At 41.7% G+C, this 26644-nt stretch overlaps 2 protein-coding genes and 1 non-coding gene across 3 annotated transcripts in view; 1 reads left to right on the top strand and 2 right to left on the bottom strand.

Moving 5' to 3' along the window:
- Nucleotides 1-22358, bottom strand: part of RIMKLB (ribosomal modification protein rimK like family member B) — a 153449-nt gene extending 131091 nt beyond the window's left edge. Inside the window, exon 1 of the mRNA XM_055336768.1 lies at nt 22295-22358. The gene's annotated coding sequence lies outside the window, so the exon portion shown is untranslated. The remainder of the gene's footprint in view (nt 1-22294) is intronic.
- LOC129517184 (U6 spliceosomal RNA) lies at nt 8561-8663 on the bottom strand. Its single transcript, XR_008665964.1, has one exon. It is a non-coding gene; the product is annotated as a U6 spliceosomal RNA (small nuclear RNA).
- On the top strand, nt 12887-15911 carry AICDA (activation induced cytidine deaminase). Its single transcript, XM_055336724.1, has 4 exons — nt 12887-13060; nt 14787-15057; nt 15294-15409; nt 15821-15911. The coding sequence occupies exons 1-4, from the start codon at nt 12887-12889 to the stop codon at nt 15872-15874; spliced, it is 615 nt and encodes a 204-aa protein (XP_055192699.1). The 3' UTR covers nt 15875-15911.
- Nucleotides 22359-26644: the final 4286 nt, after the last annotated feature.

Genomic DNA, 26644 nt, shown 5'->3' with positions numbered 1-26644 from the left:
TTTTAAATTTATTTATGATAGTCACAGAGAGAGAGAGAGAGAGGCAGAGACACAGGCAGAGGGAGAAACAGGCTCCATGCACCGGGAGCCCGATGTGGGATTCAAACCCGGGTCTCCAGGATCGCGCCCTGGGCCAAAGGCAGGCGCTAAACCGCTGCGCCACCCAGGGATCCCTCATTATCTATTTTTGAAGCTTTAAACGAAAATGAATTCCTTGAAGAATTACAGTATGCATCATTGTTCCCCTTCAAAGCTCAGCCCTATGCTTTCTCATAGTAGGCCTTCAATAAATATTAACTGGGGGTTGCCTGTGTGGCTCAGCAGTTGAGCATTTGCCTTTGGCTAAGGGTGTGATTCCGGAGTCCTGGGATCGAGTCCCACATTAGGCTCCCAAGAGGGAGCCTGCTTCTCCCTCTGCCTATGTCTCTGCCTCTCTCTCTCTCTCTGTCTCTCATGAATAAATAAAATCTTTAACAAAAATTAATTGAATGAATTTCAGTTTATAACTTACAAGAGCACTTTCTAAATTGCCCCAAAGCAGAAAATCAAAACAGATTTTTTTCCTCTCCACCACCTTCATTTCCAAGTAATAAATATTTAAAGTATTTACATCTTTTGAAGAAAATCTTTAGTCTATACAGTGAAAAGTATGATATTCAAATGCAAGATATACAAGAATGTACTCATGTTGTATTAATAGATTTTGCCAACACTGTATCAAATCTACATTACAGATGAAATAAATATCCACAGATAATTCTGCTTCAGAAACCAGTTTGGAGGAATTGACTCCACCTTTTTGTTTGTTTTTTAGATTATTTATTTATTTATTCATGAGAGACACAGAGAGAGAGAGAGAGAGGCAGAGACACAGGCAGGAGAAGCAGGCTCCATGCAGGGAGCCTGATGTGGGACTCGATCCTGGGACTCTAGGATTATACCCTGGGCAGAAGGCAGGCGCTAAACCTCTGAGCCACCCAGAGATCCCTGACTCTACCTTTTAAAAAGTAATCTCCACACCCAACGTGGGGCTCAAATTTAAAACCCAGACCGGAGATCAAGTTGTATGCTTCAACATATAACCAATCAGGTGTCCCCCATAGCCACCTTTCTATTTTCTCTCCCACAACCCCTATTCTTTGGTTCCTGATACACAGCATTTCATTTCCCCTTGGTATGGCTGAGACTCAAGCCTCATCATTGAGCTGAGATGAGAAAAACACTCCGGCTGAAAATGTGACCCACAGATACTCTGTTGACAAAATAAAGAGCTCCAAACATATTTCAATTAGATTTAGATTAAATTACTTGCTAGTCATGTACATGTTTTATGTGGGAAAGAAATTATATCTTCTGTAAGTAATTCATGAAATTATATCTTCCATAAGTAATTCATTGAGTTTGCCTGACATATATAGCCAAACCTAATTCTAAGTGACACAGTAATACAGGGGAAAATCCTTCTCTGTAGCTCTGAGAAAGCTGAGTTGATATGGTCAATCTGATTACAGCCTGTGGGATTGGCTTAACCACCATGACAGTATTGCATGGATACTATGGAAGAAAGGGCTGACTTGAGTTCAGATCTCAGGTATAGTTATTCTACTTCCCAGCTACTGGCTGGGCTTGTTAGACATGTAACATTATGAAAAGAATGAAAATCTCTCCCCAGCAAAAGGCTGAGCAGAAAAGAGGGCTCTTATGTGAGGAACCATTGGATTTTAAAACTATAACTTCATAGTTTGGTACAGATTTTTTTTTAGGTTTTTAATTTTTTTAGTAACCCCTACGCCCAACATGGTGCTTGAACTTACGATGCTCAGATCAAGAGTCCTACATTCCAGGATGCATGGGTGGCTCAGTGGTTGATCCAACTGCCTTCAGCTCAGTTCGGGATCCCAGGATCCCAGTTCAAGTCTCGCATCCGGCTCCTTGCATGGAGCCTGCTTTTCCCTCTGCTTGTGTCTCTGCCTCTCTCTCTCTCTGTCTCTCATGAATAAATAAATAAAATCTTAAAAAAAAAAAAAGAGTCCCACGTTCCACTGACTGAGCCAGCCAGGGGCCCTTAGGCCAGAATTTGTATGTGCATGTATATGTGTGTACGTGTACGCAAGTGCCTATATGTGTGTCAGAGTTGTCATTCAGAAGGTGATTCCACAAAAAAAAAAAAAAAAAAGGTGATTCCATTTCTAGTTTTGAAAACAAGGACTCAGGCAAATCTTCATTGCAACACTATGAACAATAAGCAAAAGATGGAAATACCTGGAGTGTCCATCAACAAATGAATGGATAACTAGAATGTGCTACATACATACAATGAAACATTATAAATGTATAAACCATAAAAAGGGATGAAGTTCTGATACATGCTATAACATGGATGAATCTTGAAAACATTATACAAGGTAAAATAAACCAAACTCAAATGGACAAACATTGAATATTTTTCACTTATATGCAATATCTAGAGCAGGTAAATTCATTAAGAAAGCAGATTTGAGGTTACCAGGATGTAGAAAGAGGGAATGCTGAGCTATTGCTTAATAGATATGAAGCTCCTTTTTGGGTCATAAAAACATTTTGGAAACACTAGGGGTGATGGTTGTACAACATTGTGAATGTAATCAATGCTACTGAACCATACACTTAGCAATGATTAGAATTGCCCAAAGTGAACACAAATCAAACCAAAACCAAAGAGGCATGTGAATTAGCAATAGGCTAGTTTTCTTATTTCTGGCTGGAACAGAGGGACACAGTTGTTTTTAAAGATTTATTTATTTATTCATGAGAGATATAGAAAGAGAGACAGAGACAAAGGCAGAGGGAGCAGGGAACCCAGTGCAAGACTTGATCCTGGATCCTAGGATCACACCCTGAGCTGAAGGCAGACATTCAACCATTGAGTCACCCAGGTGTCCCTCAGAGGGACATAATATATAAAGGAAACTAATACAGCTTTGCATAATCATGAGAAGTGCAAGCAGCAATATCATTTGTGCAGTTGGGAAATTTTTTTCTCTTCTATTTTTTGGATTTAGAGATACCACCACCTCTAAAAACTAATATTTATCTTTTAGTAAGATGTGTGTATGTGTGCATAATTCTCTGGATAATTGGATGAAAATAGGGTAAAGGCCCAACCCATATCTGAGGAGACAACTTAAAGGGATCAGATTGTCCATGGCCGTGCCTCACTGTAGTCTCTGCAGAGGAATTTGTGAAGTGCCCTCCCCTTCTTTCCCCATTCAACCATTCTATGGAATTCAGAGTGCCAAAGGTGAGTGGTTATCATTTTTCTGGTGCCCTCAGAATCTGTTTCAGAAATAAAGATTTGGAGAAACAAATGTCTAGATAGGAAATGGGCCCATGAGTAAGAATAATCCAGGAGAATACAAGGTAGAATTTCCCCGTGGAAGTGAGAAAAAGAGGCTTTTCGACCAAGAGGAGTAGACTGGACAGCAGGAGAACAAAACTAGGAATGAGGTGTGGTCTTGAGCAGAGCCTTGTGAAGAAAGTATTTTTTTCAAAAGAAAATTTTTTGAAGATTTGATTTATTCATGAGAGACACAGATAGGCAGAGGGAGAAGCAGGCTCCCTGTGCAGAGCCTGATGGGGACTCCATCCCAGGACCCCGGGATCACAACCTGAGCCAAAGGCAGACACTTAACCACTGAGCCACCCAGGCGTCCCTCAAAATTCTTTCCTAAACTATAAGAGATAAAATTAGCCTATTTGTGACTTCTCACATAGTATTATTCCCTTGGATTTCTCCAACACTTCAGTGATCCCAGAATCCAGATTCGAGTCTTGCATCCAGCTCCTTGCATTTTAGATGTGGTCACCAGGAAAAACCTCAACTACAAAGATATATTTGAGTAAAGGCATAAACAAGGAAATCAAACTTTGATGATATAACACTTGAAATGGGGACTCCTAGGTGGGTCAGCTGTTGAGCGCCTGCCTTTGGCCCAGGGCATGATACTGGAATCCCGGGATCAAGTCCCACATCAGGCTCCCTGCATGGAGCCTGCTTCTCTCTGCTTCTTTGCCTATGTCTCTTCCTCTCTCTCTCTCTCTCTCTCTCTCTTTCTCTCTCTCTCTCATGAATAAATAAATATTTTTAAAAACCTGAAATGAATACAATACTATATATTTGCTATACTGCAATTAAAATTTAAAAAAATTTTTTAAAAATGCATAATGATATACAAGGAAAGAGCACTCCAGGCAGGGGGTCAGTATGTGAAAAGGCCGGGGCAGGAGTGTGTGTTCTTTGTGTAAGTAAGGAAAGGAGAGATGAAGGTGAATTTTTTTAAGATTTTATTTTTTAAAGTAATCTCTACACCCAATATGGAAAGCAAACTTATAACCCCTAGATCAAGAGTTGCAAGCCCTACCAGCTGAGCCAGACAGGCTCCCCAAGGGTGAGAGTTTAGAGGTAAAGCAGGAGCAGATGGCAGAGGGTCTTATGAGTCCTGATAGGATATTGGCTATAACTGAGAGAATGGGGAGACAGGGAGAGTTTGGATAGAGGAGTGACATGATCTAAAGGTTTTCAATATTTTGTTTATTTGAGAGAGAGTGAGAGCACAGAGGGAGATGGAGAAGCAGACTCCCCGCTCAGCAGAGCCTGACACGGGCCTCAATAACATGGACCCTGATCTCATGATCTGAGCTGAAGGGGGATGCTCAACCAACTGAGCCGCCTGTACACCCCTAATCTAAAGGGTTTCAAAAGGATGAATCTGATTCTTGTGTGGAGAACAGCCTGTAATTGAAGGAGGATGAAGCAGGAAAACCAGTGTGGAAGCTAAATGCAGCAATCTGGGTTGCTTGGACCTGGGGGTGTTGAAAAGTGGTCCATTCTGGATTTGTTCTGCAAGTAGAGTTAGCAGGATTTGATAATTAAGAGGAAGAGAAGCAAACAAGGAAGGCTGCCACATTGATCTGAGCAGTGGGAGGGATGACATCGCCATCAAGGTAGGAAAGGTGGCAAAAGGAACAGGTGTGTTGAGAGAGAGAACAGGAGCTCAGGTTGAGGCATGTTTGAGATGCCCATCAGATATTTAAATGAAGATGCTGAGGCAGAAGTGGTGTGCATTTGTGTTGAGTTCAAGGAAGTGGTCCAAGCTGGAGCTAGAGATTTGGGAATCAATGTATAGGTGGTGGTTAAAGCCTTGAGGCAGGAAGGGAGGAGACCCTAGCTGCTTCACTCACCATTGTATTACCAGTGTATGGAAACCACAATTTCTATCAATATCTATCATGTAGTGAGGTAGTAACTTTCTTTCTTTCTTTCTTTCTTTCTTTCTTTCTTTCTTTCTTTCTTTCTTTCTGGTATTAAGTTTCTACCGAATGAAGTAATAGAACGCATGTAGACTGAGGTAGGAGGGAGAAGCAAAACCTTTAATAGACCCAATCGTATGAGGAGAGGAATTAATTAATTAATTAATTTAAAAGATTTTATTTATTTATTCATGAGAGACATACAGAGAGAGGCAGAGACACAGGCAGAGGAAGAAGCAGGCTCCATGCCGGAAGCCCGACGTGGGACTCGATCCCAGGTCTCTAGGATCACGCCCTGAGCTGAAGGCAGATGAAGGCAGATGCTTAACCGCTGAGCCACCCAGGCATCCCAAGGGTAGGAATTTAAAGCCTTTTATTTGAAAAGCCCAAACTGTTTTCCAAGTTCAAGGCAGTCATTTAGATGTCGACTCTGTCTAATGAAATGAACATTCTTTTTAATGGTTTGGGATGCTGCTCCTTCTGACTTCAAAACATATGGCTTTCATGGAAAGGACAGCTTTGGCAAAAATTACTTTTTTAAAAAAAAATTGTATTTATTTATTCATGAGATGTGGAGACGCAGCAGAGAGATGCAGGCAGAGAGATGCAGGCCCCCCGGGGGGAAGCCCCATGCAGGACTCGATCCCAGGACCCCAGGATCACGACCTGAGCCAAAGGCAGACACTCAAACACTGAGCCACCCAGGTGCCCCAGCAAAAATTACTCTTTTGCGATCTCCTTCCTGATCTTTGTTACCTGTGGAGCATAGACTGGATTTTTAGAGATGCAGCCTTAAAGGAACCTATACATTAAGCAATCACTTACTTACATGACTCTGCCTATGACAGCCCCGCCTATGTTTTTTTGACCCAAACAGGAGGAAGGCTGTTGGGGTACCTGGAGGTGATGATGCCTCGGGGGGAGGAGCCAAAGAGGGCAAGCTCAAATTTGAATGTGTGGGGCCAATGCCTTGCCAGACAGAATCAGTGAAGCAGCAGAACTTGAGGCAAGCCCTCCTTGGCCTAAGACTAAGAAAGACACTCTGGAATCCACTATGGACAGGTAAAGCAGTCTCCTCACGGGTGGTGGCATTGACTTTTCTCTCAGAGCAAATCTGAGTTTTCAGATGGGTCCCTTTCTCTCCTCTCACTATCTGACTCACTGCTTGGTCAATATGCACATTCATTTTTCAGGATCTGTCTCATCTGTTCAGATCTTACAAGCTCTCTGCTTAATTCTCTTGGTTCTGTCTCTCTTCCATATTCAAAAGAACAGTTATGTGCCATGTAAGGCCATGTTCTGCAATTAGAACTAATTTATGATAATAATATTAACATAGTAAATGCTTTTTTTTAATATAGAAAGTGTTTAGGGATTCAAATTGTGAAAGGTAATAGCAAGAATGTCTATACTAAAAACAGTAGTGGAAGTTATAATAATAATTCTGTAAATATTCTACCACAAAAGGACTTGTAAACTTTCCTAGGGAGCCTTTACTGAATCATTTACTTACAAATAAATAAGGAAATTATTTTTTTAATGCCAATATTTTTTTTTAATGCCAATATTAAAAACTGCTTACAAGTTTCTATGATGCAATGTATCTACTACGGGAAGACCTCAGGCAAGCAAGTTAACATTATAGGTACAATTGCTAGGCAGTTAATGGCATTTTTACTATCTACCTAGTTTTTCAAGTTCTTCAGACATCAACTTATTTCTTTTTTTTATTTCTCATTTTTTTAAAGATTTCTTTATTTATTCATCAGAGACAGAGAGAGGTAGAGACATAGGCAGAGGGAGAAGCAGGCTCCCCAATGTAGGACTCGATCCTGGATCCTAGGATCACACCCACGCCCTGAGCTGAAGGCAGACGCCCAACCACTGAGCCACCCAGGCATCCCCTCAACTTATTTCTTAAAATGTATTTTGTAAGATTTTCACATGCAGTTTATGACAATTATCACAACTTATTTTATTCCTGCTTTTATGATTACTACAAACATGAGAGTCCTATCTAATCCATATACTTTAACTCAATTTAACTCCTTCACAAAGAATTTACACTACTAAATTAGGGTGTTTTTTTCTTAAAGATTGTATTTTGAAGTAATCTGTACACCCAACAGATGGGTTCGAACTGACAAACCTGAGATCAAGAGTTGCACGCTCCACTGGCTGAGCCAGCCAAGTGCCACCAGAATTATGATTTTTTTAATGGAAGCCTAAATTTTCTTCAGAAAATTTTCTTGGGTAAAAATGTTAAATGTCTGCCCAGCTTGCACTGAGACTTTGAAAATTAATATGAGGTATAAATCAGAGGTAAAGGGTTCAATGAAAATATTTGTACTTAATGAAATGCAAAGCAATGATTAATAGTTGGAATTCGAAGGCAAAAGGGAAAAAGATGAGATTCAACAGGAGAAAAAGGGAAATACATAATTATGATTAGGGAAAATAAGACCTACAGAGGGCACTAGTGATGGCACACCACAGGAGAGGACTTGGTCACGATTATTTTTAACCCATTTGTCTCTGGTCTGCGTTGCTGGGGATGCGGCAATGTTCTGCCTCACAGAACACAGCTGTCTAGAGCAGCTGTCAACCTGTGAGCTTGAAAAACTGCCTCTACAAAGTCCTTTGTACCCAAAAGAGAAACTAAGAGAACAGGGTACTTGAAACCCGGCTCCTAGCTATAGTTGAAGGAAAGTGATTGGACCAAGGAAGTTAATTAAAGGATCATAGTCAACCAATCTGCTTCACTGTGACTGACCACTTCTGATAGAAACAATACCTACATATTTTCATGTAAGGCAGAAGGCAAAAGTCCATCTGAATTCCCTGACCTATGCCATGTCCTTTCCTATACTTCCAGAACACCCTTTCTTTCTCCAAGTAGTAGATCCTCTTCGTATGGCCTGGTGTGCATTATACAGTACCCCTTTCCATCCCTTTCTCACTCAGCCATATAGCCTAGGAGGGCAGATTACCTGTTTAAAGAAATTTATCAGTAAGGAATGATGCTTAATCTACTTAAAACTGAGCTCCAAGAGATTCTGTTCCCTTTTACTGCTGTATTAAGCACTTAATATGTATTCGGTTTATATATGCTAAGGATTATTTGCTAATTATGTCACAACAGTAATAGTAATGGTGGTTAAGTGCTATGATGATTACTACAAAAGTATCAATTTGTTGTATTTTATTTTATATTTTGGTATATGAAAATTTATTGTCATGTTTTCACCATCAAAACTTATGATCTTGGTCAAAAAATATGGGACGCCTCATGAATTTGCATGTCATCCTTGCACAGGAGCCATGATAATCTTCTCAGTATCATTCCAATTTTAGTATATGTGCTGCCAAAGCAAGCAGTAAAATTATAATTTTAAATTAAAGCCAATAGTTATTAGGTCTTTGTTAGCATTCATTTCAGATTCCTGCTAATTTTTAATTCTAAAAAAATATGATTAAACAATTTTTATAATGTTTGATATGTGTATACTGATGACAAAATCTAGTTCTCTACCTGAGGACTTAAAGTGTATTTCAATAAGCTTCATATGTGTGAAGCGCGACATTTAAATTGAGACAGCTATAAAAAGCTCATCCTTGCTTACCTAATAAGGTGGATGCTTGGGTATTTAACTTTTAAATTCAGGGCCTATCACATGCAGTACATAAAAACTAATTCTCAACATATGTATGCCCTAAGGCTGCTCCATGTTTGTAGAAACTTTATTCACAATAGCCCCAAAGCGGAAACAACCCAACTGTCCATCTACAGGTGAATGGATAAATGTGCAATAGCCATGTAATGGAATATTACTTTGCAGTAAAAAGGATCCAACTACTGACACGTGCAACACTATAAAAGAATTCCAAAGTCATTATGATAAGTGAAAGAAGTCAGACACAAAGGAAGAGATAATGTAGGACTTGTAATGACTTCTAGGAAGTGGATAGTAATGTACAGTTACAGAAAGCAGATTAGTGGTTGCGTAGGGGAGTGGGGAAGAACTGATTGAAAAGGTGAATGAGCAAACTGTGAGGAGGAGTGCTCTGGAAATGTTCTGTGGTTGCAGTTTGGGTGTTTACATTTGCCAGTACTCATAAAATCACACATTTTAAATTGGTGTCATATGTAAATTATACCTCAATGTTAAAAAAAAATAAATAAAGGTAAAAAAAGTTTCAATTCTCTTGCCAGCAAACCGTATTCAAATCCTTCTTAGGTCTCCACTTTTACAAGTTTACTGCACTTCTGACCAATGCCACTAGGTGGCAGCATTACCTCCACAACTTGATAAATACATTTCTGGAAAAGACCTGGGACAAACACCAGAGACATCATTAGGGCTTTGGTATCAACCACACTGTATAGGTTGTTATATCCACAACTGCAAAGAAACTTTGGTTAGTCGAGAGTATTGCCACAGATTCAGTTCAATTTAGTGCATATGACATGCAAAACACTGTTAGGCATGAGGAAGCTAGAGCAACCAGTCCCTGCATGTGAGCAACACAGAGTAATATTTAGATTATGTTGCCAAGTTAAAAAACAGAATGTGGGCAGCCCCCACAGCTTGGCGGTTTAACGCCACCTTCAGCCCAGGGTGTGATCCTGGGGCCTCAGGATCAGTCCCATGTCCGGCTCCCTGCACAGAGCCTGCTTCTCCCTCTGCCTGTGTCTCTGCCTCTCTCTCTGTGTGTGTCTCTCATGAATAAATAAATAAAATCTTAAAAAAAAAAAGAATGCAAAATTGCATACAAAATCAGTATAATCAAAATAATGTAAACATGCCTATAAAAAGATTAGGAAAGCAAAAAAAAATTTCTTAAAGATTTTATTTATTTATTCATGAGAGAGAGAGGCAGAGACACAGGCAGAGGGAGATGCAGGCTCCATGCAGGGAACCCGATGTGGGACTCAATTCCAGGACTCCAGGATCATGCGCTGGGCCAAAGGCAGGCAATGAACCGCTGAGCCACCCAGGGATTCCCAGGAAAACAAAAATTTTAATAGTAATTGTCATTAGATACATCCAAATATCTTTAGACACTGTATCTTAAATTTTAGATTTTTTAAATATAAAAATTTTTAAAGGTTTTGAGAGTGTGTGTGTGTGTGCCAGTTGTGGGAGGGGATAGCAGAGGGAAAGAGAGAGACTCTTAAGCAGACTCCCTACTGAGTGGGGAGCCCAATGTGGGCTTGATCTCACAACCCTGAGATAATGACCTCAGTCAAAATCAAGGGTCAGATGCTTAACCGATAGAGCCACCCAGATGCCCCTAAATTTTAATTCTTTAATATTTTTACATATAGGGATGCCAGGTGGCTCAGAAATTGGGCATCTGCCTTTGGCTCAGGGCGTGATCCCAGTCCTGAGATCAAGTCCGACCTCAGGCTCCCTGCAGGAAGCCTGCTTCTCCCTCTGTCTGTGTCTCTGCCTCTCTCTGTCTCTGTCATGAATAAATAAATAAAACCTCTAAAAAAATTTTTTACACATAAAACCTCCAACTTTTTGTGTTATACAAGTTAACAACAGTCAAGTATTACTCTTATATTAAAAGAAATCCTTCTCATAAAGTGACACTTTGTGCCTCAAAACACAGAAAGTCTAATTGGGGAGACAGAGATGTCAGTGATCAACTTGTGACAGAACATGAGGGCTTTGATAGGGATAACCTGGAAAACAAAAAGTACAGGAGAGTTTTTTGTTGCTACTAGTGTTTGATTTTTTGCCTAGAAATTTTGGAATAGTAGTAGTGAGAAAGAGGAGTTGAACTGTGAGCCAGCTTTGAAGGATCTGAGTTTTGTCCAGTGGAAAAAGGTAGGAAAGCATTCCCTGAGAGCAAGTACAGCAACAAGGTGACTGGAAAGAAAAAGCCTCAGAATCAGACACCAGTGCCAGGGATTCAGCTGTACAGCCACTTGCAGACAGGGACGGGAAGTGGAAAAGTAGTGGGAAAGGAGGCTAGAAATGCAGATTGATGATCAAATGTAAAAAACTGGCCTAAATACCACATCAGAATTTGGGATTTATCCTGTGAGCAGAAGAAATTCACTAGGGATTTTCAGCATAGAAATAACATGGTCACTCCTGGGTTTTTGTGAGATCACTCTGGCACAGCATGGAGAATATTCTTTCTGAGGGACTAGGGGCAGACAGATCAACTGAGAGGCCAGGACAAGAGATAGAAAGAAGGTGTGGGCTTGGATGGAAGCAGAAAACAGGAAATAGTGTAGGTAAAAACTCAAGAAATATTTGGACGTTTTTTTTTTTTTAATTTTTTTTTTTATTTATTTATGATAGTCACACAGAGAGAGAGAGAGAGAGGCAGAGACATAGGCAGAGGGAGAAGCAGGCTCCATGCACCGGGAGCCCGACGTGGGATTCGATCCCAGGTCTCCAGGATCGCGCCCTGGGCCAGAGGCAGGCGCCAAACCGCTGCGCCACCCAGGGATCCCTAATTGGACGTTTAAAAAATAAAAATACTGAGGCTTCTGGGTGGCTCAGGTGGTGTGATCCCAGGATCCTGGGATGGAGCCCTGCATTGGGCTCCCTGCTCAGCGGGGAGTCTGCTTCTCCTTCTCCCTTTGTCCCTCCCCCCTGCTTGTGGGCACTGTCTCTCAAATAAAATATTTTAAAAACTCAAATAAAATAAAAAATAAAAATACTGGGGCACCTGGGTAGCTCAGTCAGTTGGGCATCTGCCTTCAGCCTGAGTCATGATTCTAGAGTCCCAGGATCAAGCCCCACACCTGGCTCCCTGCTCAATGGGGAGTCTGCTTCTCCCTCACACCCTCCTTCCTCTCATACTCCCTCTCTCACGCTCTCAAATAAATAAAATCTTAAAAAATAAAAATACTAGATAAAAATAAATATTTGGAAATTTGTATCAAATTTAGATCATTACTTAAATATGAGGAACGAAGAAGGAGAAGAATCATAGATGACCCCAAGCTTTGAGCCTGGTTATTTGAGATGGAAAAGTAAGGAGACAGGAAGGTCAGGACAGGGGACAGTTTAGGACTACTGTTTTGACCATGTTGAGTCTGAAGTGCCTATTGGACATTTAGGTAGAGTTGGGGAGGGGGAGATCTCTGAAAAAATAATTATAGAACCGAGGACCAAGTTCATAAGTGTCCAAGTTGTCCACATCTAACGGACAGCTGTGGGAGCAGACGGTCCTGTGAGCTCCTATGGTTTGGGGGTTCTGACTACCTGTCCTTTGGTCTTAAATATAAGCACGAAAAGGGTTCCAAGTTCAGTAGGTCTCACGCAGCCAGCCAAGTAAGGAAGAGAATCTTCTCTGGTTTGGCTCAAGCCATCACAGATTTTTTTTTTTTAAAGATTATTTATTTATTCATGATAGACAGAGAGAGAGAGGCAGAGACACAGGAGGAGGGAGAAGCAGGCTCCATGCCAGGAGCCCGATGCGGGACTCGATCCCGGGACTTTAGGATCGTGCCCGGGGCCAAAGGCAGGCGCCAAACCGCTGAGCCACCCAGGGATCCCCCATCACAGATTTTTTTTTAAAAAAGCTGAAGAAAAGCCAGGAGTGACCAGAGAATGAGCTGTGCTTCTGCATGTCCCTCCCTCTCCTCATCCACAGCCTCCTGATGAAGCAGAGGAAGTTTCTTTACCATTTCAAGAATGTCCGCTGGGCGAAGGGTCGCCATGAGACTTACTTGTGCTACGTGGTGAAGCGGCGGGATAGTGCCACCTCCTTTTCTCTGGACTTTGGTCACCTTCGAAACAAGGTATCAATTATTTGCTTCCAAGCTAGACTGCAGGCGCTTTCAGAACCATCCGCAGCTTTCAGCTGTTTCAGGTTTAGGTCTCCACTAGATTCCTCAAATCTTTGTTTTTTATATGTCCATGAAATTACATTAGGTATGCCCCAAAGCATGCCATCTTACGTCCTCCCCAATCATGTTGGCACGTTACTGCCATACCTTGCATCGGTGCCAAGAGTAACTGCCCCCAAATTTTCCTTCCCTTTCCCCAGCATCCAAACTACCTTTGAGATTAAGGAAATCAAATGCAAGAGCCTTTTGGTTTGGAAAAATGTTATCAGCTCATTCAAGCTAAAGTTTAAATGTAAAAACAAGTTTTTAGAATTTTTGAGAATTAAAGAAAAGGAACAATTAATGACTCAATTCTGTTTTCCAAATAATTTCCAGTCCCTCCTGCTCAAATAGACCGTAGGCCAAGGAGTCCATTCAGTATGGTGAGACCTAGAATACCACGGAAGCTGCAACTGGTTGATTAGTTAAATCAATCTCAGCATCTAGGAGATCAGAGAATTACATTTCCAAGGGACTTCCCCATATTCAGATGGGTTTCCATAAGCTTCTGCCAATAAATATTTTCTGTCTCAAAACAGGCAGTGACATCTGATTTTGGTGGGATCCAGGGAAGAATCCATAGGCAGAAGAACGTTGTCTGGCTCTACTCTTAAAGTGTTTATCTTACTATGCAATTTCCTTGGCCCCCATTTGTATCGTGTAAATTAGCTCCCTGCAATTGCTTCACATTCTAATCTCTTTGCTGTTTGATGACACATTCTAAGTAGAGAAGGCTTTGCTGTTACCAACCCTTTGATCCTTCTCATTTAATCGCCACGATACCAGCCCATTTTATTGGTGAGGACTTAGAAGATTCAAGAGTTGGGTGAGTTGTCCCACTCACCTGAGTGGTGATGCCAAGGAAATGGACCTAGACCTTCAGCTTCTAGGACTAACGCCTTTTCTGCTAGACTCAGCAGACTTGCTATAGCTCACTGGTGCGCGATTATATTACAATCCCAGGGATCACAGGATAGCAAACACCTTATTTAATTGGTTCTGAACCCAGAGCAGCGCCTATTACTTCTCTTACAAACCCCTCTGTTGGCCTGAGCATAGCCTGTTTCCTGCCTCCACCGGTGGTCTGGCGTATTTCCGCAATGTCATACAGCCCTGGGCCCTTCCAGAACATTTCCTTTCTCCTCAAAGGCGAAAAAAAAAAAGGGGGGTGGGGTGGGGGGGACGTGGCAGGCCAGCCCTCCAAACTCCGGGACAGTGCACGATGCTACTTTAGATAGACGCATCTCATCCTCCTGCTTTTCTTTTTAAATTTTTTATTTATTTATGATAGTCGCAGAGAGAGAGAGAGAGAGAGAGAGAGAGAGAGGCAGAGACACAGGCAGAGGGAGAAGCAGGCTCCATGCACCGGGAGCCCGACGTGGGACTCGATCCCGGGTCTCCAGGATCACGCCCCGGGCCAAAGGCAGGCGCCAAACGGCTGCGCCACCCAGGGATCCCCCTCCTGCTTTTCTGCTCCACAGCAAATGCATACCCCTTTTGTAACCTAGAGCCCCCCAAAGGGCAGACACCCTAAAAAAGGCGACCGTGGGAGGCGGAGGAGCGAGTGACCGTAAAGCCACAGGCACGGCCCGCGGCCGGCGAGGCCAGTAACCGCCACCCGCCTCTGCTCTGTCCGCAGTCGGGCTGCCACGTGGAGCTGCTCTTCCTGCGCTACATCTCCGACTGGGACCTGGACCCCGGCCGCTGCTACCGCGTCACCTGGTTCACGTCCTGGAGCCCCTGCTACGACTGCGCGCGGCACGTGGCGGACTTCCTGCGCGGGTACCCCAACCTCAGCCTGAGGATCTTCGCCGCGCGCCTCTACTTCTGCGAGGACCGCAAGGCGGAGCCCGAGGGGCTGCGGCGGCTGCACCGGGCGGGCGTCCAGATCGCCATCATGACCTTCAAGGGTGCGAGGGGGACCTGGCGGTTCGGGGCTCGCAATTCAGACTGCGGAAAACTGGGGGCCGGGGGGCGCGGTTTTCAGCCAAAAACCAGACGGGAACAGGAGGAAGGGAATTAAGGGCTTGGATGCTAGGCTTTGGGGGGAAATGCGACTTAGAAGGGGTTGGGGCAGGGTTTTCTTTCTTTCCTCCACATTTGGGATCTGAACCATCTTCTGCCCCGTCCCCCTACCTTTTTAAAGATTATTTTTATTGCTGGAATACTTTTGTGGAAAATCGTGAAAAAACTTTCAAAGCCTGGGAGGGGTTGCACGAAAATTCCGTTCGACTATCCAGACAGCTTCGACGCATTCTTTTGGTAAGGGGCTTCTTTGCTTCTCGTCGTCTTTCTCTCTCCAAAGCCATCTTGTCCCGGAGCTACTTCTATTTTCCTCTCTTACTTACATTTCTCACATTGTCATCTGTGCATGAGTGTGTGGGTATCACTCTTATTTTTGCTCTGATGAAAGCCTCATTGGATGCCTTATAGTCATTTCTCCTACCTCCGAGTTTGGTCATCTGTTGTTTCACGACTCAGAGTCCTCTGCCGACAGGCAGTAAATTCTGGGGTTCCCCTCTCCTCGCCCACAAGCGTCTCCTTTAGACTCCCCGCAGGATTGTGTTTTTCTCCTGGTAGGATTCTAGCCTCTCCTTTTCCTATTCCCCAGAATTTACTGCCCAACAAAATGTTACAAATTCATCCACTCAGTTTATTTCTCTTTCTCAACAGCCCCTGTATGAGGTTGATGACTTACGAGACGCATTTCGTACTTTGGGACTTTGATACCAACCTCCAAGAATGTCACATACAGTGAACCATCTCTGAGGACAGTGGGTAAAAGGATAATCTCAAGAATTCTGTTTTTCTTCAACTCTCACTTTCTCAAAGTCTAGAGAGGAAAATATTCATATACAGGACTTTGTAAAAAAAAGAGACAAGTCTTGAAAGTACAGAAGGAACTGAGGCCCAACAGGATTAAATGCTGCAAGTGGTGCAGTTTTTGATGCAACAGCGTCCCCTACTGGGAAATGACCGAATTGCAGGGTCGGGGAGCACCGAAAGTGTCCTGTTCTAAGACTCTTAGGCGGGGAGGAAACAAACCTTAAAAGCATGGTGAGAAGATCAAATGTTTTTATAATATGTATCCTTTGTTATTTGATTCAGACGGAGTTCTCAATATTAGTGATAGATTTTTCTACTCTTCCTTTGGAGCTCGCTTTCAAGTGAACAAACTTTTACCAGTCCATGATCCATATAGACCTCCTAATGAAAGGACCTGGGGGATCGTAATCCCAAAACATCTAACCAAGGCATTAATATATAAGCATGTGCTGTATGTTTTCATTGTCTGAGATATGTTTTCGTTTGTACGTAAGACAATTTTTCTTGGTATAAAATATGCATGATCACCTTCAGGCTATTTTATAATAAAGGTTCTTGAAATGAATATGAGGACTGTGAAGAAGACACTCTAAAATTAGTTGATGCCTCAACTAACACATCTGGAAACATAAATCCCTTTAAAGAAGTCAGTAGCTCAGAAACCACAACCACAAATTTCACATATAAGACTAGGTAACACTTGGAAAGGAGTTGTTTCAATGTTAAGAGAAAAATCAGTTCTCTCCAGTGGGTCTCTTAACTTGAACAATGTCAACCAAGCCAACCTTTCCTATTTTTTGTATGTATGTGATGCTTCTCTCAAAGAAATGTTCACTGTGTAAGAGAGTATGATAAAAAAAAAAAAGAATATTTGGAAAGGAAGGATAGCAGAACATTGCAAAGAAATAGTGTTTTATCCAGCAAACTGTAGGGAGCCAGTATGGCAGAGAGTGCCTATCCATAACAACTGTCCTTGACTGTGAGAAAAATAGTCAATATAATCATCACTGTGCACTTATTTTCTTTTTAAGGATTTTATTTATTTATTCATAAGAGACATAGAGAGAAGAGAGGTAGAGACACAGGCAAGGGAGAAGCAGGCTCCATGCAGGGAGCCCGACATGGGACTCAATCCCAGGTCCCCAGGATCACAACCTGGGCCGAAGGTGGGGCCAAACCACTGAGCCACCCAGGCTGCCCTCACTGTGCACTTATTACCTAGCAACTCTTGCAATGCCGATAACTAGATCCACAGGACAAATTAAATACACAGTTGTGTTGTGCATTCACTCAAATGGGTGCCTGGACCAGTCAATAGGAGAAAGAATAATCCTTTTCAGCAAACGGTGCTGGGACAACTGGATATCTATATGCAAAAGAATGACTTTGGATCTCTACCACATACTTTATACAAAAGTTAACTCAAAATTTACCAAATACCTACGTTTAAGAACTAAAACTAGAAAACCCTTAGAGGGAAACATAGGTGAAAATATTCACAACCTTGGATATGACAAGTCAAGCAACAGAAGGAAAAATATGGAGAAATTGGATTCGTTAAAATTAAAAGCTTTTGTACAAAGGCAGTAGTAAGAAGTGAAAAGACAACTTGCAAAATGGGAGAAAATATTTATAAATAATATACCCAGTAGGAGTCTAGTAGACAGAATACACAAAGAACTCTTAGAACATAAAAAACAACCTAACTTAAAAATGACCAAAAGATTTGAATACACATTTTCCAAAAATATACAAATGGGTAATAAGCACATGAAAGATACTCAACATCCTTAGTCACTAGGGAAATGCAAATCAAGGCCACAATCAGATTCCACTCTTACTATTAGGAGGCTATCAACAATATCAAAAACAATTAAGAATGTGGAGAAACTGAAACCTTCCATATATTTACTGGTGGAAATGTGCAGCTGTGCAGCTGCTATCATGGTTCCTCAAAACCTAAACACTGAATTATTGTATAACCCAGCAGTTCCACCTCTAGGTATATATCCAAGAGATTAAACTCTGAGTTTTGAAACAAAAACTCATACATGAATATTTACAGCAGGAGTATTCCTAAAAGCCAAAAATATGGAAACATGAAGTGTTCGTCAAGTGATGGGTAGATAAAACAAAGGTGCTATATCCATACAACACTATTTTATTCAGTCATAAAAAGGAATTAAGCAGACACCTGCTACAATGTGGATGAATCTTGAAAACATCGTGCCAACGGAAGGAAAGCCAGACACAAAATGCCACATTTCATGGTTCCATTTCTATGAAATGTCCGGAACACGTAACCCCACAGAGACAGAAAGATCAGTGGTTGCCAGGGGCAAGAGGGAGAAGGGTATGGGAATTACTTATCGCATATGGAGTTTCTCTTGGGGGTGACGAAAATGGTCTACAATCCAATGCAATTCAATGGTGGTGACGGTTGCAAAACATTCCGAATGTACTAAAACCCACTAAATTGTGTGTATTTTAGAGAGCTAAAATTTACACCTCTGTGAATTTGTAAAAGGACTTACAAATGTAAATTTTATGTTCTGTGAATCTTATCTCAATTAAGACAAGTTGGTATGATTTGAGTCAGGCGACCTTGAATTTGAATTGTTTCTATGTAACAGTGGGCAAGATATATTTAGCCCCTTTATAGCCTTAATTTCTGATCTCTATATGGGTATGATAATATGAACTTTTCACATATTTTTGGTAAATATTAAATTAGAAGATAACACAAAGCTGGTACTATCTTAGTGATTAGCTTTGCTACCCTTTTCGTTTGCAGGATAGAAACCTAGAAATCACCCTTGACATCACCCTCGGTGCCCCCGTATATGGTCCTATTGACTTTGTATGCTAAATACTTCTTGAATTTATTTACTTTTCTCTTTCCCCTCTACTAGTACCTAAGAAAGAGAAAAACAAAAACAAAAACAAAAAACAAAAAAAGCCCCTAATAGTTTAAAGCTGGCTTGACACTTCTAGAAACCAGGTCATTGTTATTTTTCTGATGGACATAAACAATCTCATAAAATACCAACCTCAGACAAGATTACTCAGACTGATAAAATGAGAGAGAGCAAAACCATTTCATAATTTGTCTGAGCCCCGGCAAAATACCAAACACCACCTCTCTCGGCTGGAAAGAAATTGCTACTTCTTTACCAATTACAGTTTTATCCTTGTCTAGTCAACCCTCCCGAAAGATGGGACACACCCAATTATAGAACTGACCTAATTCTCTCACAATTTCTAATCTAACAAATCCTCATTTTCCTACCCTCTCCCTCAAATCGCCAAACCAAAGCCCAAATTCTGTAATAAGATTCATAGTCATGAAGTGTCTCAGTGAGAGGGTGTTTCTCTTACTGAGACACTTTATGGCTAATAGCTCCCCATAATGTGGATTCTTCCTCACGGCAAGAGTAATAAATCCCACTCGCTCAACTACAGGAGACGTGTTATTTATTGTCTTTGGATGGAGGCCATTGGCATATCTTAGTTGGAGCTACCAACATCTTAGTCTATTGTAATAGTCATGATATTCACTAATTCTCAGTAATTTCACTGAGAAGTGGAATCTCAAGAACTACAAGGCTCCAAGTTTATTCTATTGGAGGAATGGGCCCACCAGCCCTTTTATAGTGTTGATTTGTCAACAGGAGATCCCTAAGTACTCTCAGCAAGTAAATGGTAGTTACTCAATTTGGGTAGATGGAATTTGATATCCTGTTGCAGCTAACTTCCTTCACTACTTGATTGGATTTAACTAATCTCCTCACTAATTTGACTGATTTTTTCCCCATAGTCTGGGCCACATTTTTAAAAAAGATTTTATTTATTTATTTGAGGGTGGGGAGGGCCAGATGGAGAGGGAGAAAACCTCAAGCCGACTCCCCAGTGAGTGGGGAGCCCAATGCAGGGCTCCATCTCACGACCCCAAGATCATGACCTGAGCCAGAATCAAGAGTCCAACACAGCCCACTGAACCACCCTTGGGCACAATTCTATAGTTGTTCTAACTTTTGGAAATTAAACGGTACAACTACAATGCAGCTTGAGAAATTGCCAGTCACTGTATGACTTAGTGACAAATAAGTGTTAACAATAATGCTTTGGATTTCTAGAAGGAAGAGATCATTGTAGGTTGAATAAATAAGAAAAAAATTGATAGAAGAGGTTGAAATTTACCAGGACGGTAGGGGAAACGTTAAATACTTTAGTATATTTCCAAAAATCTCTGTGAATAAAGTGATGAATGGTTCAAGAGTGACCTTTATAAATTCTGTTACATATTTTAAACTTTGATATCACTATGATGAAATTGTTAATCCTATGTACTTTTGGTGGGAGAAGCAACTTATATAGTATTTTAAATACCTATTACCTTTAACTTTGCAATTTCATTCCTAGGAAACTAACTTAAAAAAAATCTCTTAGATGTACCCAAGATTATATATACAAAGATATGTACAAACCAACCCTGTAGTAGGGAGAAATTGTAAATAACAAAGCCAATAGTGGAATGTGTAAGCATAGAACATCCATACTTAGAGGAGTCTACAATTTAGAGTCCCGATACTGTGAGGCTCCCTGGGTGGGCTCAGTCCATTAAGCACCAGACTCTTGGTTTCAGCTCAGGTCTCCATATCAAGGCGGTGAGATCTAACCCCTAGCAGCTCCTGCTGTGTCTGGAGTGGGCTTAAGAGCCTCTCTCCCTCTCTCTTTTCCTCTTCCCTCACTTGTGTTCTAAATAAAATAATTTTTTTCTTTTAAAAATTTTATTTTTTTTAAAGATTTTATTTATTTATGAGAGCCACAGAGAGAGGCAGAGATCCCAGGACCCCAGGATCACGACCTGAGCCAAAGGCAGACACTCAACCACTGAGCCACCTAGGGGCCCAAAATATATATATATATTTTTTAAAGAATACTGTAAAGCTACATAAATGTATATAGAAAAAGACAGGACCTGCCTAAACCTAGGTGATCCAGCAGGCTTTTCCTGTCTCCCTGCAAGTGGGCTGTGTCCTAGGGTCCTGGTTCCTGGTCCCCACCACCTGCCATCCAGAGGGAAGGCCCACGAGGGGTCGCCTAAGATTTCCACCAGTGCACAGGGACAGTATGTCATCCAGCCCCCCCTCCAGAATCTGGATCGTGGCCACCCAGGACTATTACCCAAGCCACGGAGGGTTCTACTTCCATTAATAGCTCCTACAGAAGGCAGGGCATCCTGGAGAAGCCATCTCTCACCACTCCCATCTCCCTATGCTGACCAGGGTCCCTGGGGACAAGCTTCTTTTACCAGAAGTTCACTTTCCCATTCGTGGCTCTAGAGTTGAGGTACCCAGAAGGCTGAAGACTCTTCCCAGGCCTCCAGTGGTTCCATCACCTGTGACATGGCTCTGGAAGCCATGAGAAAGCGGCCCAGTGGCCAGCCTGACAAGGCCAACGCTGGGCCCCAGTCCTGAGTGGCCAAGACCAGCCACTAGGTTTCAGAAGATGCTAGGCTTATCAGAACTCCTCCCCACCGCTCCCCTCCGCATAGAGTAGGCAGGCTGCACCCAGCAGAAGCAGTTGAGTCCTTTTATATCAAAACAGCTAAATACCAAAAAGGGAGTTGAGAGAACTCTACTCTTTACTATCCAAGCCACACAAAAGTTCTTCTGACACCTTGTAACCATGTGCCCTGCACCAAGTAGAAAATAAACTCCAAGCAGCCAGTAAAAGAGACATAAAAAAAATATCCAAAGCACCATTACTAAGTGAAAAAACAATTGTTTTAAAACTTTGTATAGGTTGATCTCATTTATGCTTAAATATGCATATATGTATACATTGAACTTCCATATATACATATATTTATATAGATACTTGGTTAGCAAAAGTGCTGCATAGATAAAATCCAAACTATTAGCTGTGATTACATCCAAAGAGAAAAATTGGATGGGAAGGCAGGAGAGAGGGAACTTTCACTTTTATTTTGCATATTTCAACAAAAGAAATGTAACTCTAAAGTTTGAATAATTAAAATTGAAGCGAGGAGAATACCATTTAAAATTTAGGACTCATATTTATTACTTCATATTCTCCTATGTTTATCTACTAACATAGACTATTCCACCACTAAGGAATTGAGATAATTCCAATAAAATAAGTCTAGGAGAGGCATGGGTCTTTCAACGTCTAAAAGCTTTCTTCTACTACCAGTGATTTATGAAACATGTTTTGAGGGTTCAGCGATCTGTATGAGTCTTAGTTGGAGCTCGCCAAGAGAAAGAGAAGGAGATCTACATTAAGGAGTTGGCTTACGTGATTGCAGGCCTTTGCAGAGGCTGGGATCTGGAATCTGCGCTGGCCACCACGAAGACAAGCAGGAGCTTTAGGGCAGAAACCAATGCTTTAGTCCTCAGGTAAATTTCTCTGTGGAAGCCTCAGTTCTGTTCTTATATCCTTTAAACTAATTGAATTAGGCCCACCCAGATTATCTAGGAATCTTACCGTCCACTGATTATGGACTCTAGGCTTATCAACAGAATATCCCAGAGTAACACCAGGGTTAGTCTTTGATTGAATAACTGGGACCAAGCCAAATTGACTCACAAAAACATGTCACAGGATGTATACATAAAGAACAAAAACAACAACAAAAAAACACATATCAAAAAAAAAAAAAAACACATATCACAGTTACCATTTTTAAAGTTTTTTAAAGATTTTTTTTTTTAATGTATTTATTTGAGAGAGAGCCTGCACAAGCTGGGGGAGGGACAGAATTAGAAACAAGAAGCAGACTCACTGCTGAGTGTGGGGGCTTATCCCAGGACCCTGGGACCAGGACTCTAAGATCATGATCTGAGCTGAAGTCATATGCTTAACTGATGGAGCTACTCGGGCGCCCCCACAGTTACCATCTTTGAGTGAAGACCTTATAACCTGTAGTGGCTCTAATTGCTTTACACATTACCTCGGTCACTACATTATAGTCCCATGGTCAGCTACCAAAGTGATTGATTGGTTGGTTGATTAGTTGGTTGGTTTTTTTATTCATAAGAGACACAGAGGCAAAGGGAGAAGGAGGCTCCCCATGGAGCAGGGAGCCCCGATGCAGTACTTGGGATCAAGGCCTGAGCTGAAAGCAGATGCTTAACCAACTGAGTCACCAAGGTGCCCCCAAAGTAGAGTCAAATTTAGGTACCTGTGACTCTGAAGCTTACTTGTATTAATGTAACCCATTTAGTTGCAGAGACTGGCTCAATTTACACGTAAAAAGGAGATTTATTTCAGTCACAGGTAGGCTAATTGGAAAAGTGAGATGGTTTCACTAGCAACTGATAGGGTTCTAGTGACTGACTACTTTCTCTCTTTTTCAGGGAACACATGGCCTCTGTCTTAGAGTCTCCTTCCCCCCCCCCCCAAGGGTTTGCTCTGTTCATCTCCCTTATTTTTTTTTTTAAGATTTTATCTAAGATGGGGCTTGAACTCACAACCTCAAGATCAAGAGCTGCACATTCCATGGACTGAGCCAGCCAGGCACCCCTGTTCACCTTTCTAATTGTCTTACTTCCTCTACTCCAAGTTTCTTTTCCATAATACTTGAACTTGCATACAATCCCTCTTGGATGCTTCCATCTTCTGTTTTTTGTTGTTGTTGTTGTTTTATTCATAAACATTATGGCTACTTGGCAATTTTTTCAAATTCCCCAAAGAGGGACAATTTAGTTGCCTCAACTATCTACTGGGCTGTTTAAAACATGTTCCTACCAAGGTGCTGTCCATAGGAATCAGAAATGAGAGGCATGAGCCAGTCTGTAGACTTTGAAGAGACAAGTGATTAGATATGAATGTTGCAAAGGAAGAGTGAATGAAAAGCAAATCACAGGTTTCTATAGTGACTGGCTATATAGTCACTATATAGTCTCAAAAATAGTTGTATTTGAGAGAAATACATCATACCTGGGTCCCAGGGTCTCACCCAGTGGCCCCATCCTTGCCTAACCTCCTGTCTCTTTATCCAATGATCCCATAAGCCAGCATGACTCATGCAGGAGTAACACTTTAATTCTACACTCAAAGCCCAACGCCAGCTTATGTTTCTCACCATTACCAGGACCCCTTGGCTTATTTCTGTCCTGTCTGTGCTCTAAATTCAGTGTCATTGAATCATCTCAGTTCTAATCTCTGTTGTTCTAAGCTTGAATCTGTGTCTATTCATTCTCGATATTTCCATCTTGATTCTCCTCTACTCAATCTTAGCTTAACTCTTCAGTAGTCTAGTAAAAATCACTGATTTTGGTAGGAATAGAGCTCTATCTCAAAACTCTGGAATCGAGCTCCATTTTCTACTGACTATGACTGGTCAGGGTGGCCATGTCTCCTTCAAAGCAGAAGGAGAAGAGTCATCTGTTTCTGTATCATCTATCTTTTGAGCACCTATTATTTTGTCAAACACTGTGGTGGGTGATCATGCTACAAGGTTAGTGAGAAATAGTCTTTACCCTTAAAAAGCTCCTAGAGGGGATTCCTGGGTGGCTCAGTGGTTTAGCGCCTGCCTTCGGCCCAGGGCGCGATCCTGGAGTCCCGGGATGGAGTCCTGCATTGGGCTCCCTGCGTGGAGTCTGCTTCTCCCTCTGTGTCTCTGCCTCTCTGTTTCTTGAATAAATAAATAAAATCTTAAAAAAAAATTAAAAAAACTCCTAGAAAAGAGAGGCTACCAATCCACAATTACATACAATTTGACTCAAACACGCAGACATGTGGAGGAAGTTGTTTTAATTAGTTTAAAGTTCCAAAGAAGGCTTCCCAGAGCAGAATAGCCAGGATCTTAATATTTTTAAGTTTTAAATATTTTTAAAAATGTAAATATTATGCACATAGAGAAAAGTGCATGAATCACAAATGACACTCTGAAAATTTTCATGAATGTATGACAAACACCAAGATCCAGAAGTAGAACATTACTATCCTTCCAGAGCTCCACTTATGCCTCCTCCCAGTCTTCTTGCTTACATTAAAAGAAGTTAGGAGTGAGGGGCACCTGGGCGGCCCAGTGGTTGAGTATCTGCCTTTGGCTCAGGTCATGATTCTGAGGACCTGGGATCAAGTCCCACATCGGACTTCCCATGGGGAGCCTGCTTCTCCCTCTGCCTATGCCTCTCTCTGTGTGTCTCTCATGAATAAATAAATAAAATCATTAAGAAAAAAAAATAAGTTAGGAGTGAAAAGTGATAAGGATACACTTGGCAGGAAGAATAGCACGTTTATAGATGGAGAGGTTTAAGGAGTGCAGAAGGTATAAATTGGTGTGACTCAGCAGTGGGAGAACAAGCTGATTGGAGATAAAGCTGAGGTCCTCTATCAGCAGAAGCCTGATCATGAAAACCCTTGTCTTAAGTTGAGGAGTTTAATTTTAAAACTAAAGGCTATGGAGAATATCCAGAATGTTTTTTTTTTCCAAGGGGGGGGCTAACTTGATACATCTTGCCATTTAGGAACATTCTGGCAGTGGGCTGGAGGATGGATTAGACAGGATCCACTGGAGACTGTAAGGTTTCTTTTTTTTTATTTTTTTTTTTATTTTTTTTTTAATTTTATTTATTTATTTATTTATGATAGTCACAGAGGGAGCGAGAGAGAGAGGCGCAGAGACATAGGCAGAGGGAGAAGCAGACTCCATGCACCAGGAGCCCGATGTGGGATTCGATCCTGGGTCTCTAGGATCACGCCCTGGGCCAAAGGCAGGCGCCAAACCGCTGCGCCACCCAGGGATCCCGACTGTAAGGTTTCTTAAAATACTACAGCAGTTAGGCCTGGATAAAAGGGATGAAGACTTTAAGCAGGACTAGAGTCATGGATGAGGGAGGGCACTGGTGAATATAAAGGAGTGGCATCTGCCTTAGCTAATTCGTTGTGGAAGAGGTGTGGTTGAGGGGTGATTCATCAGTTGCGTGTGTAACACCCAGTGCTCATTACATCACATGCCCTCTCATGCCCATCCCTCAGTTACCACATCCCCCACCCACCTCCCATCCAGCAACCCTCATTTTTTGTTTCCTAGAGTTCAGCATCTCTTATGGTTTACCTCCCTATTCTTTTCTTTATGATTTTATTTACTTATTTCTGAGAGACACAGGCAGAGGGAGAAGCAGGCTCCCTGCAGGGAGCCTAGCGTGGGACTCGATCCTAGGACTCCAGGCTCATGCCCTGAGCCAAAGGCAGATGCTCAACCATGAGTCACCCAGTGGCCCTCTCCCTCTCTATTTTCATCTTATTTTCTTTTTCCTTCCCTTCCCCTAGGTTCATGTTTTGTTTCTTAAATTCCACATGAGTGAAATCATATGATACCGTCTTTCTTTGAATTATTTCACTTAGCATAATACTCTCTAGTTCCATCCATATCGTTGCAAGTGGCAAGATTTCATTCTTTTTGATGGCTGAGTAATATTCCACTGTGTATATACAACACATCTTCTTTATTCATTTATCTGTTTTTTTTTTTTAAGATTTTATTTATTGATTGATTGGAGACACAGAGAGAAAGAGGCAGAGACACAGGCAGAGGGAGAAGCAGGCTCCATGCAGGGAGCCCGACGTGGGACTCGATCCTGGGTCTCCAGAATCACACTCCTGGCTGAAGGTGGCGCCAAACCCCTGAGCCACTGG

Source organism: Nyctereutes procyonoides, unplaced genomic scaffold (assembly GCF_905146905.1).
Source record: "Nyctereutes procyonoides isolate TBG_1078 unplaced genomic scaffold, NYPRO_anot_genome, whole genome shotgun sequence".
Lineage (NCBI taxonomy): Eukaryota > Metazoa > Chordata > Mammalia > Carnivora > Canidae > Nyctereutes > Nyctereutes procyonoides.
This window is presented reverse-complemented; position numbering and strand designations above follow the sequence as displayed.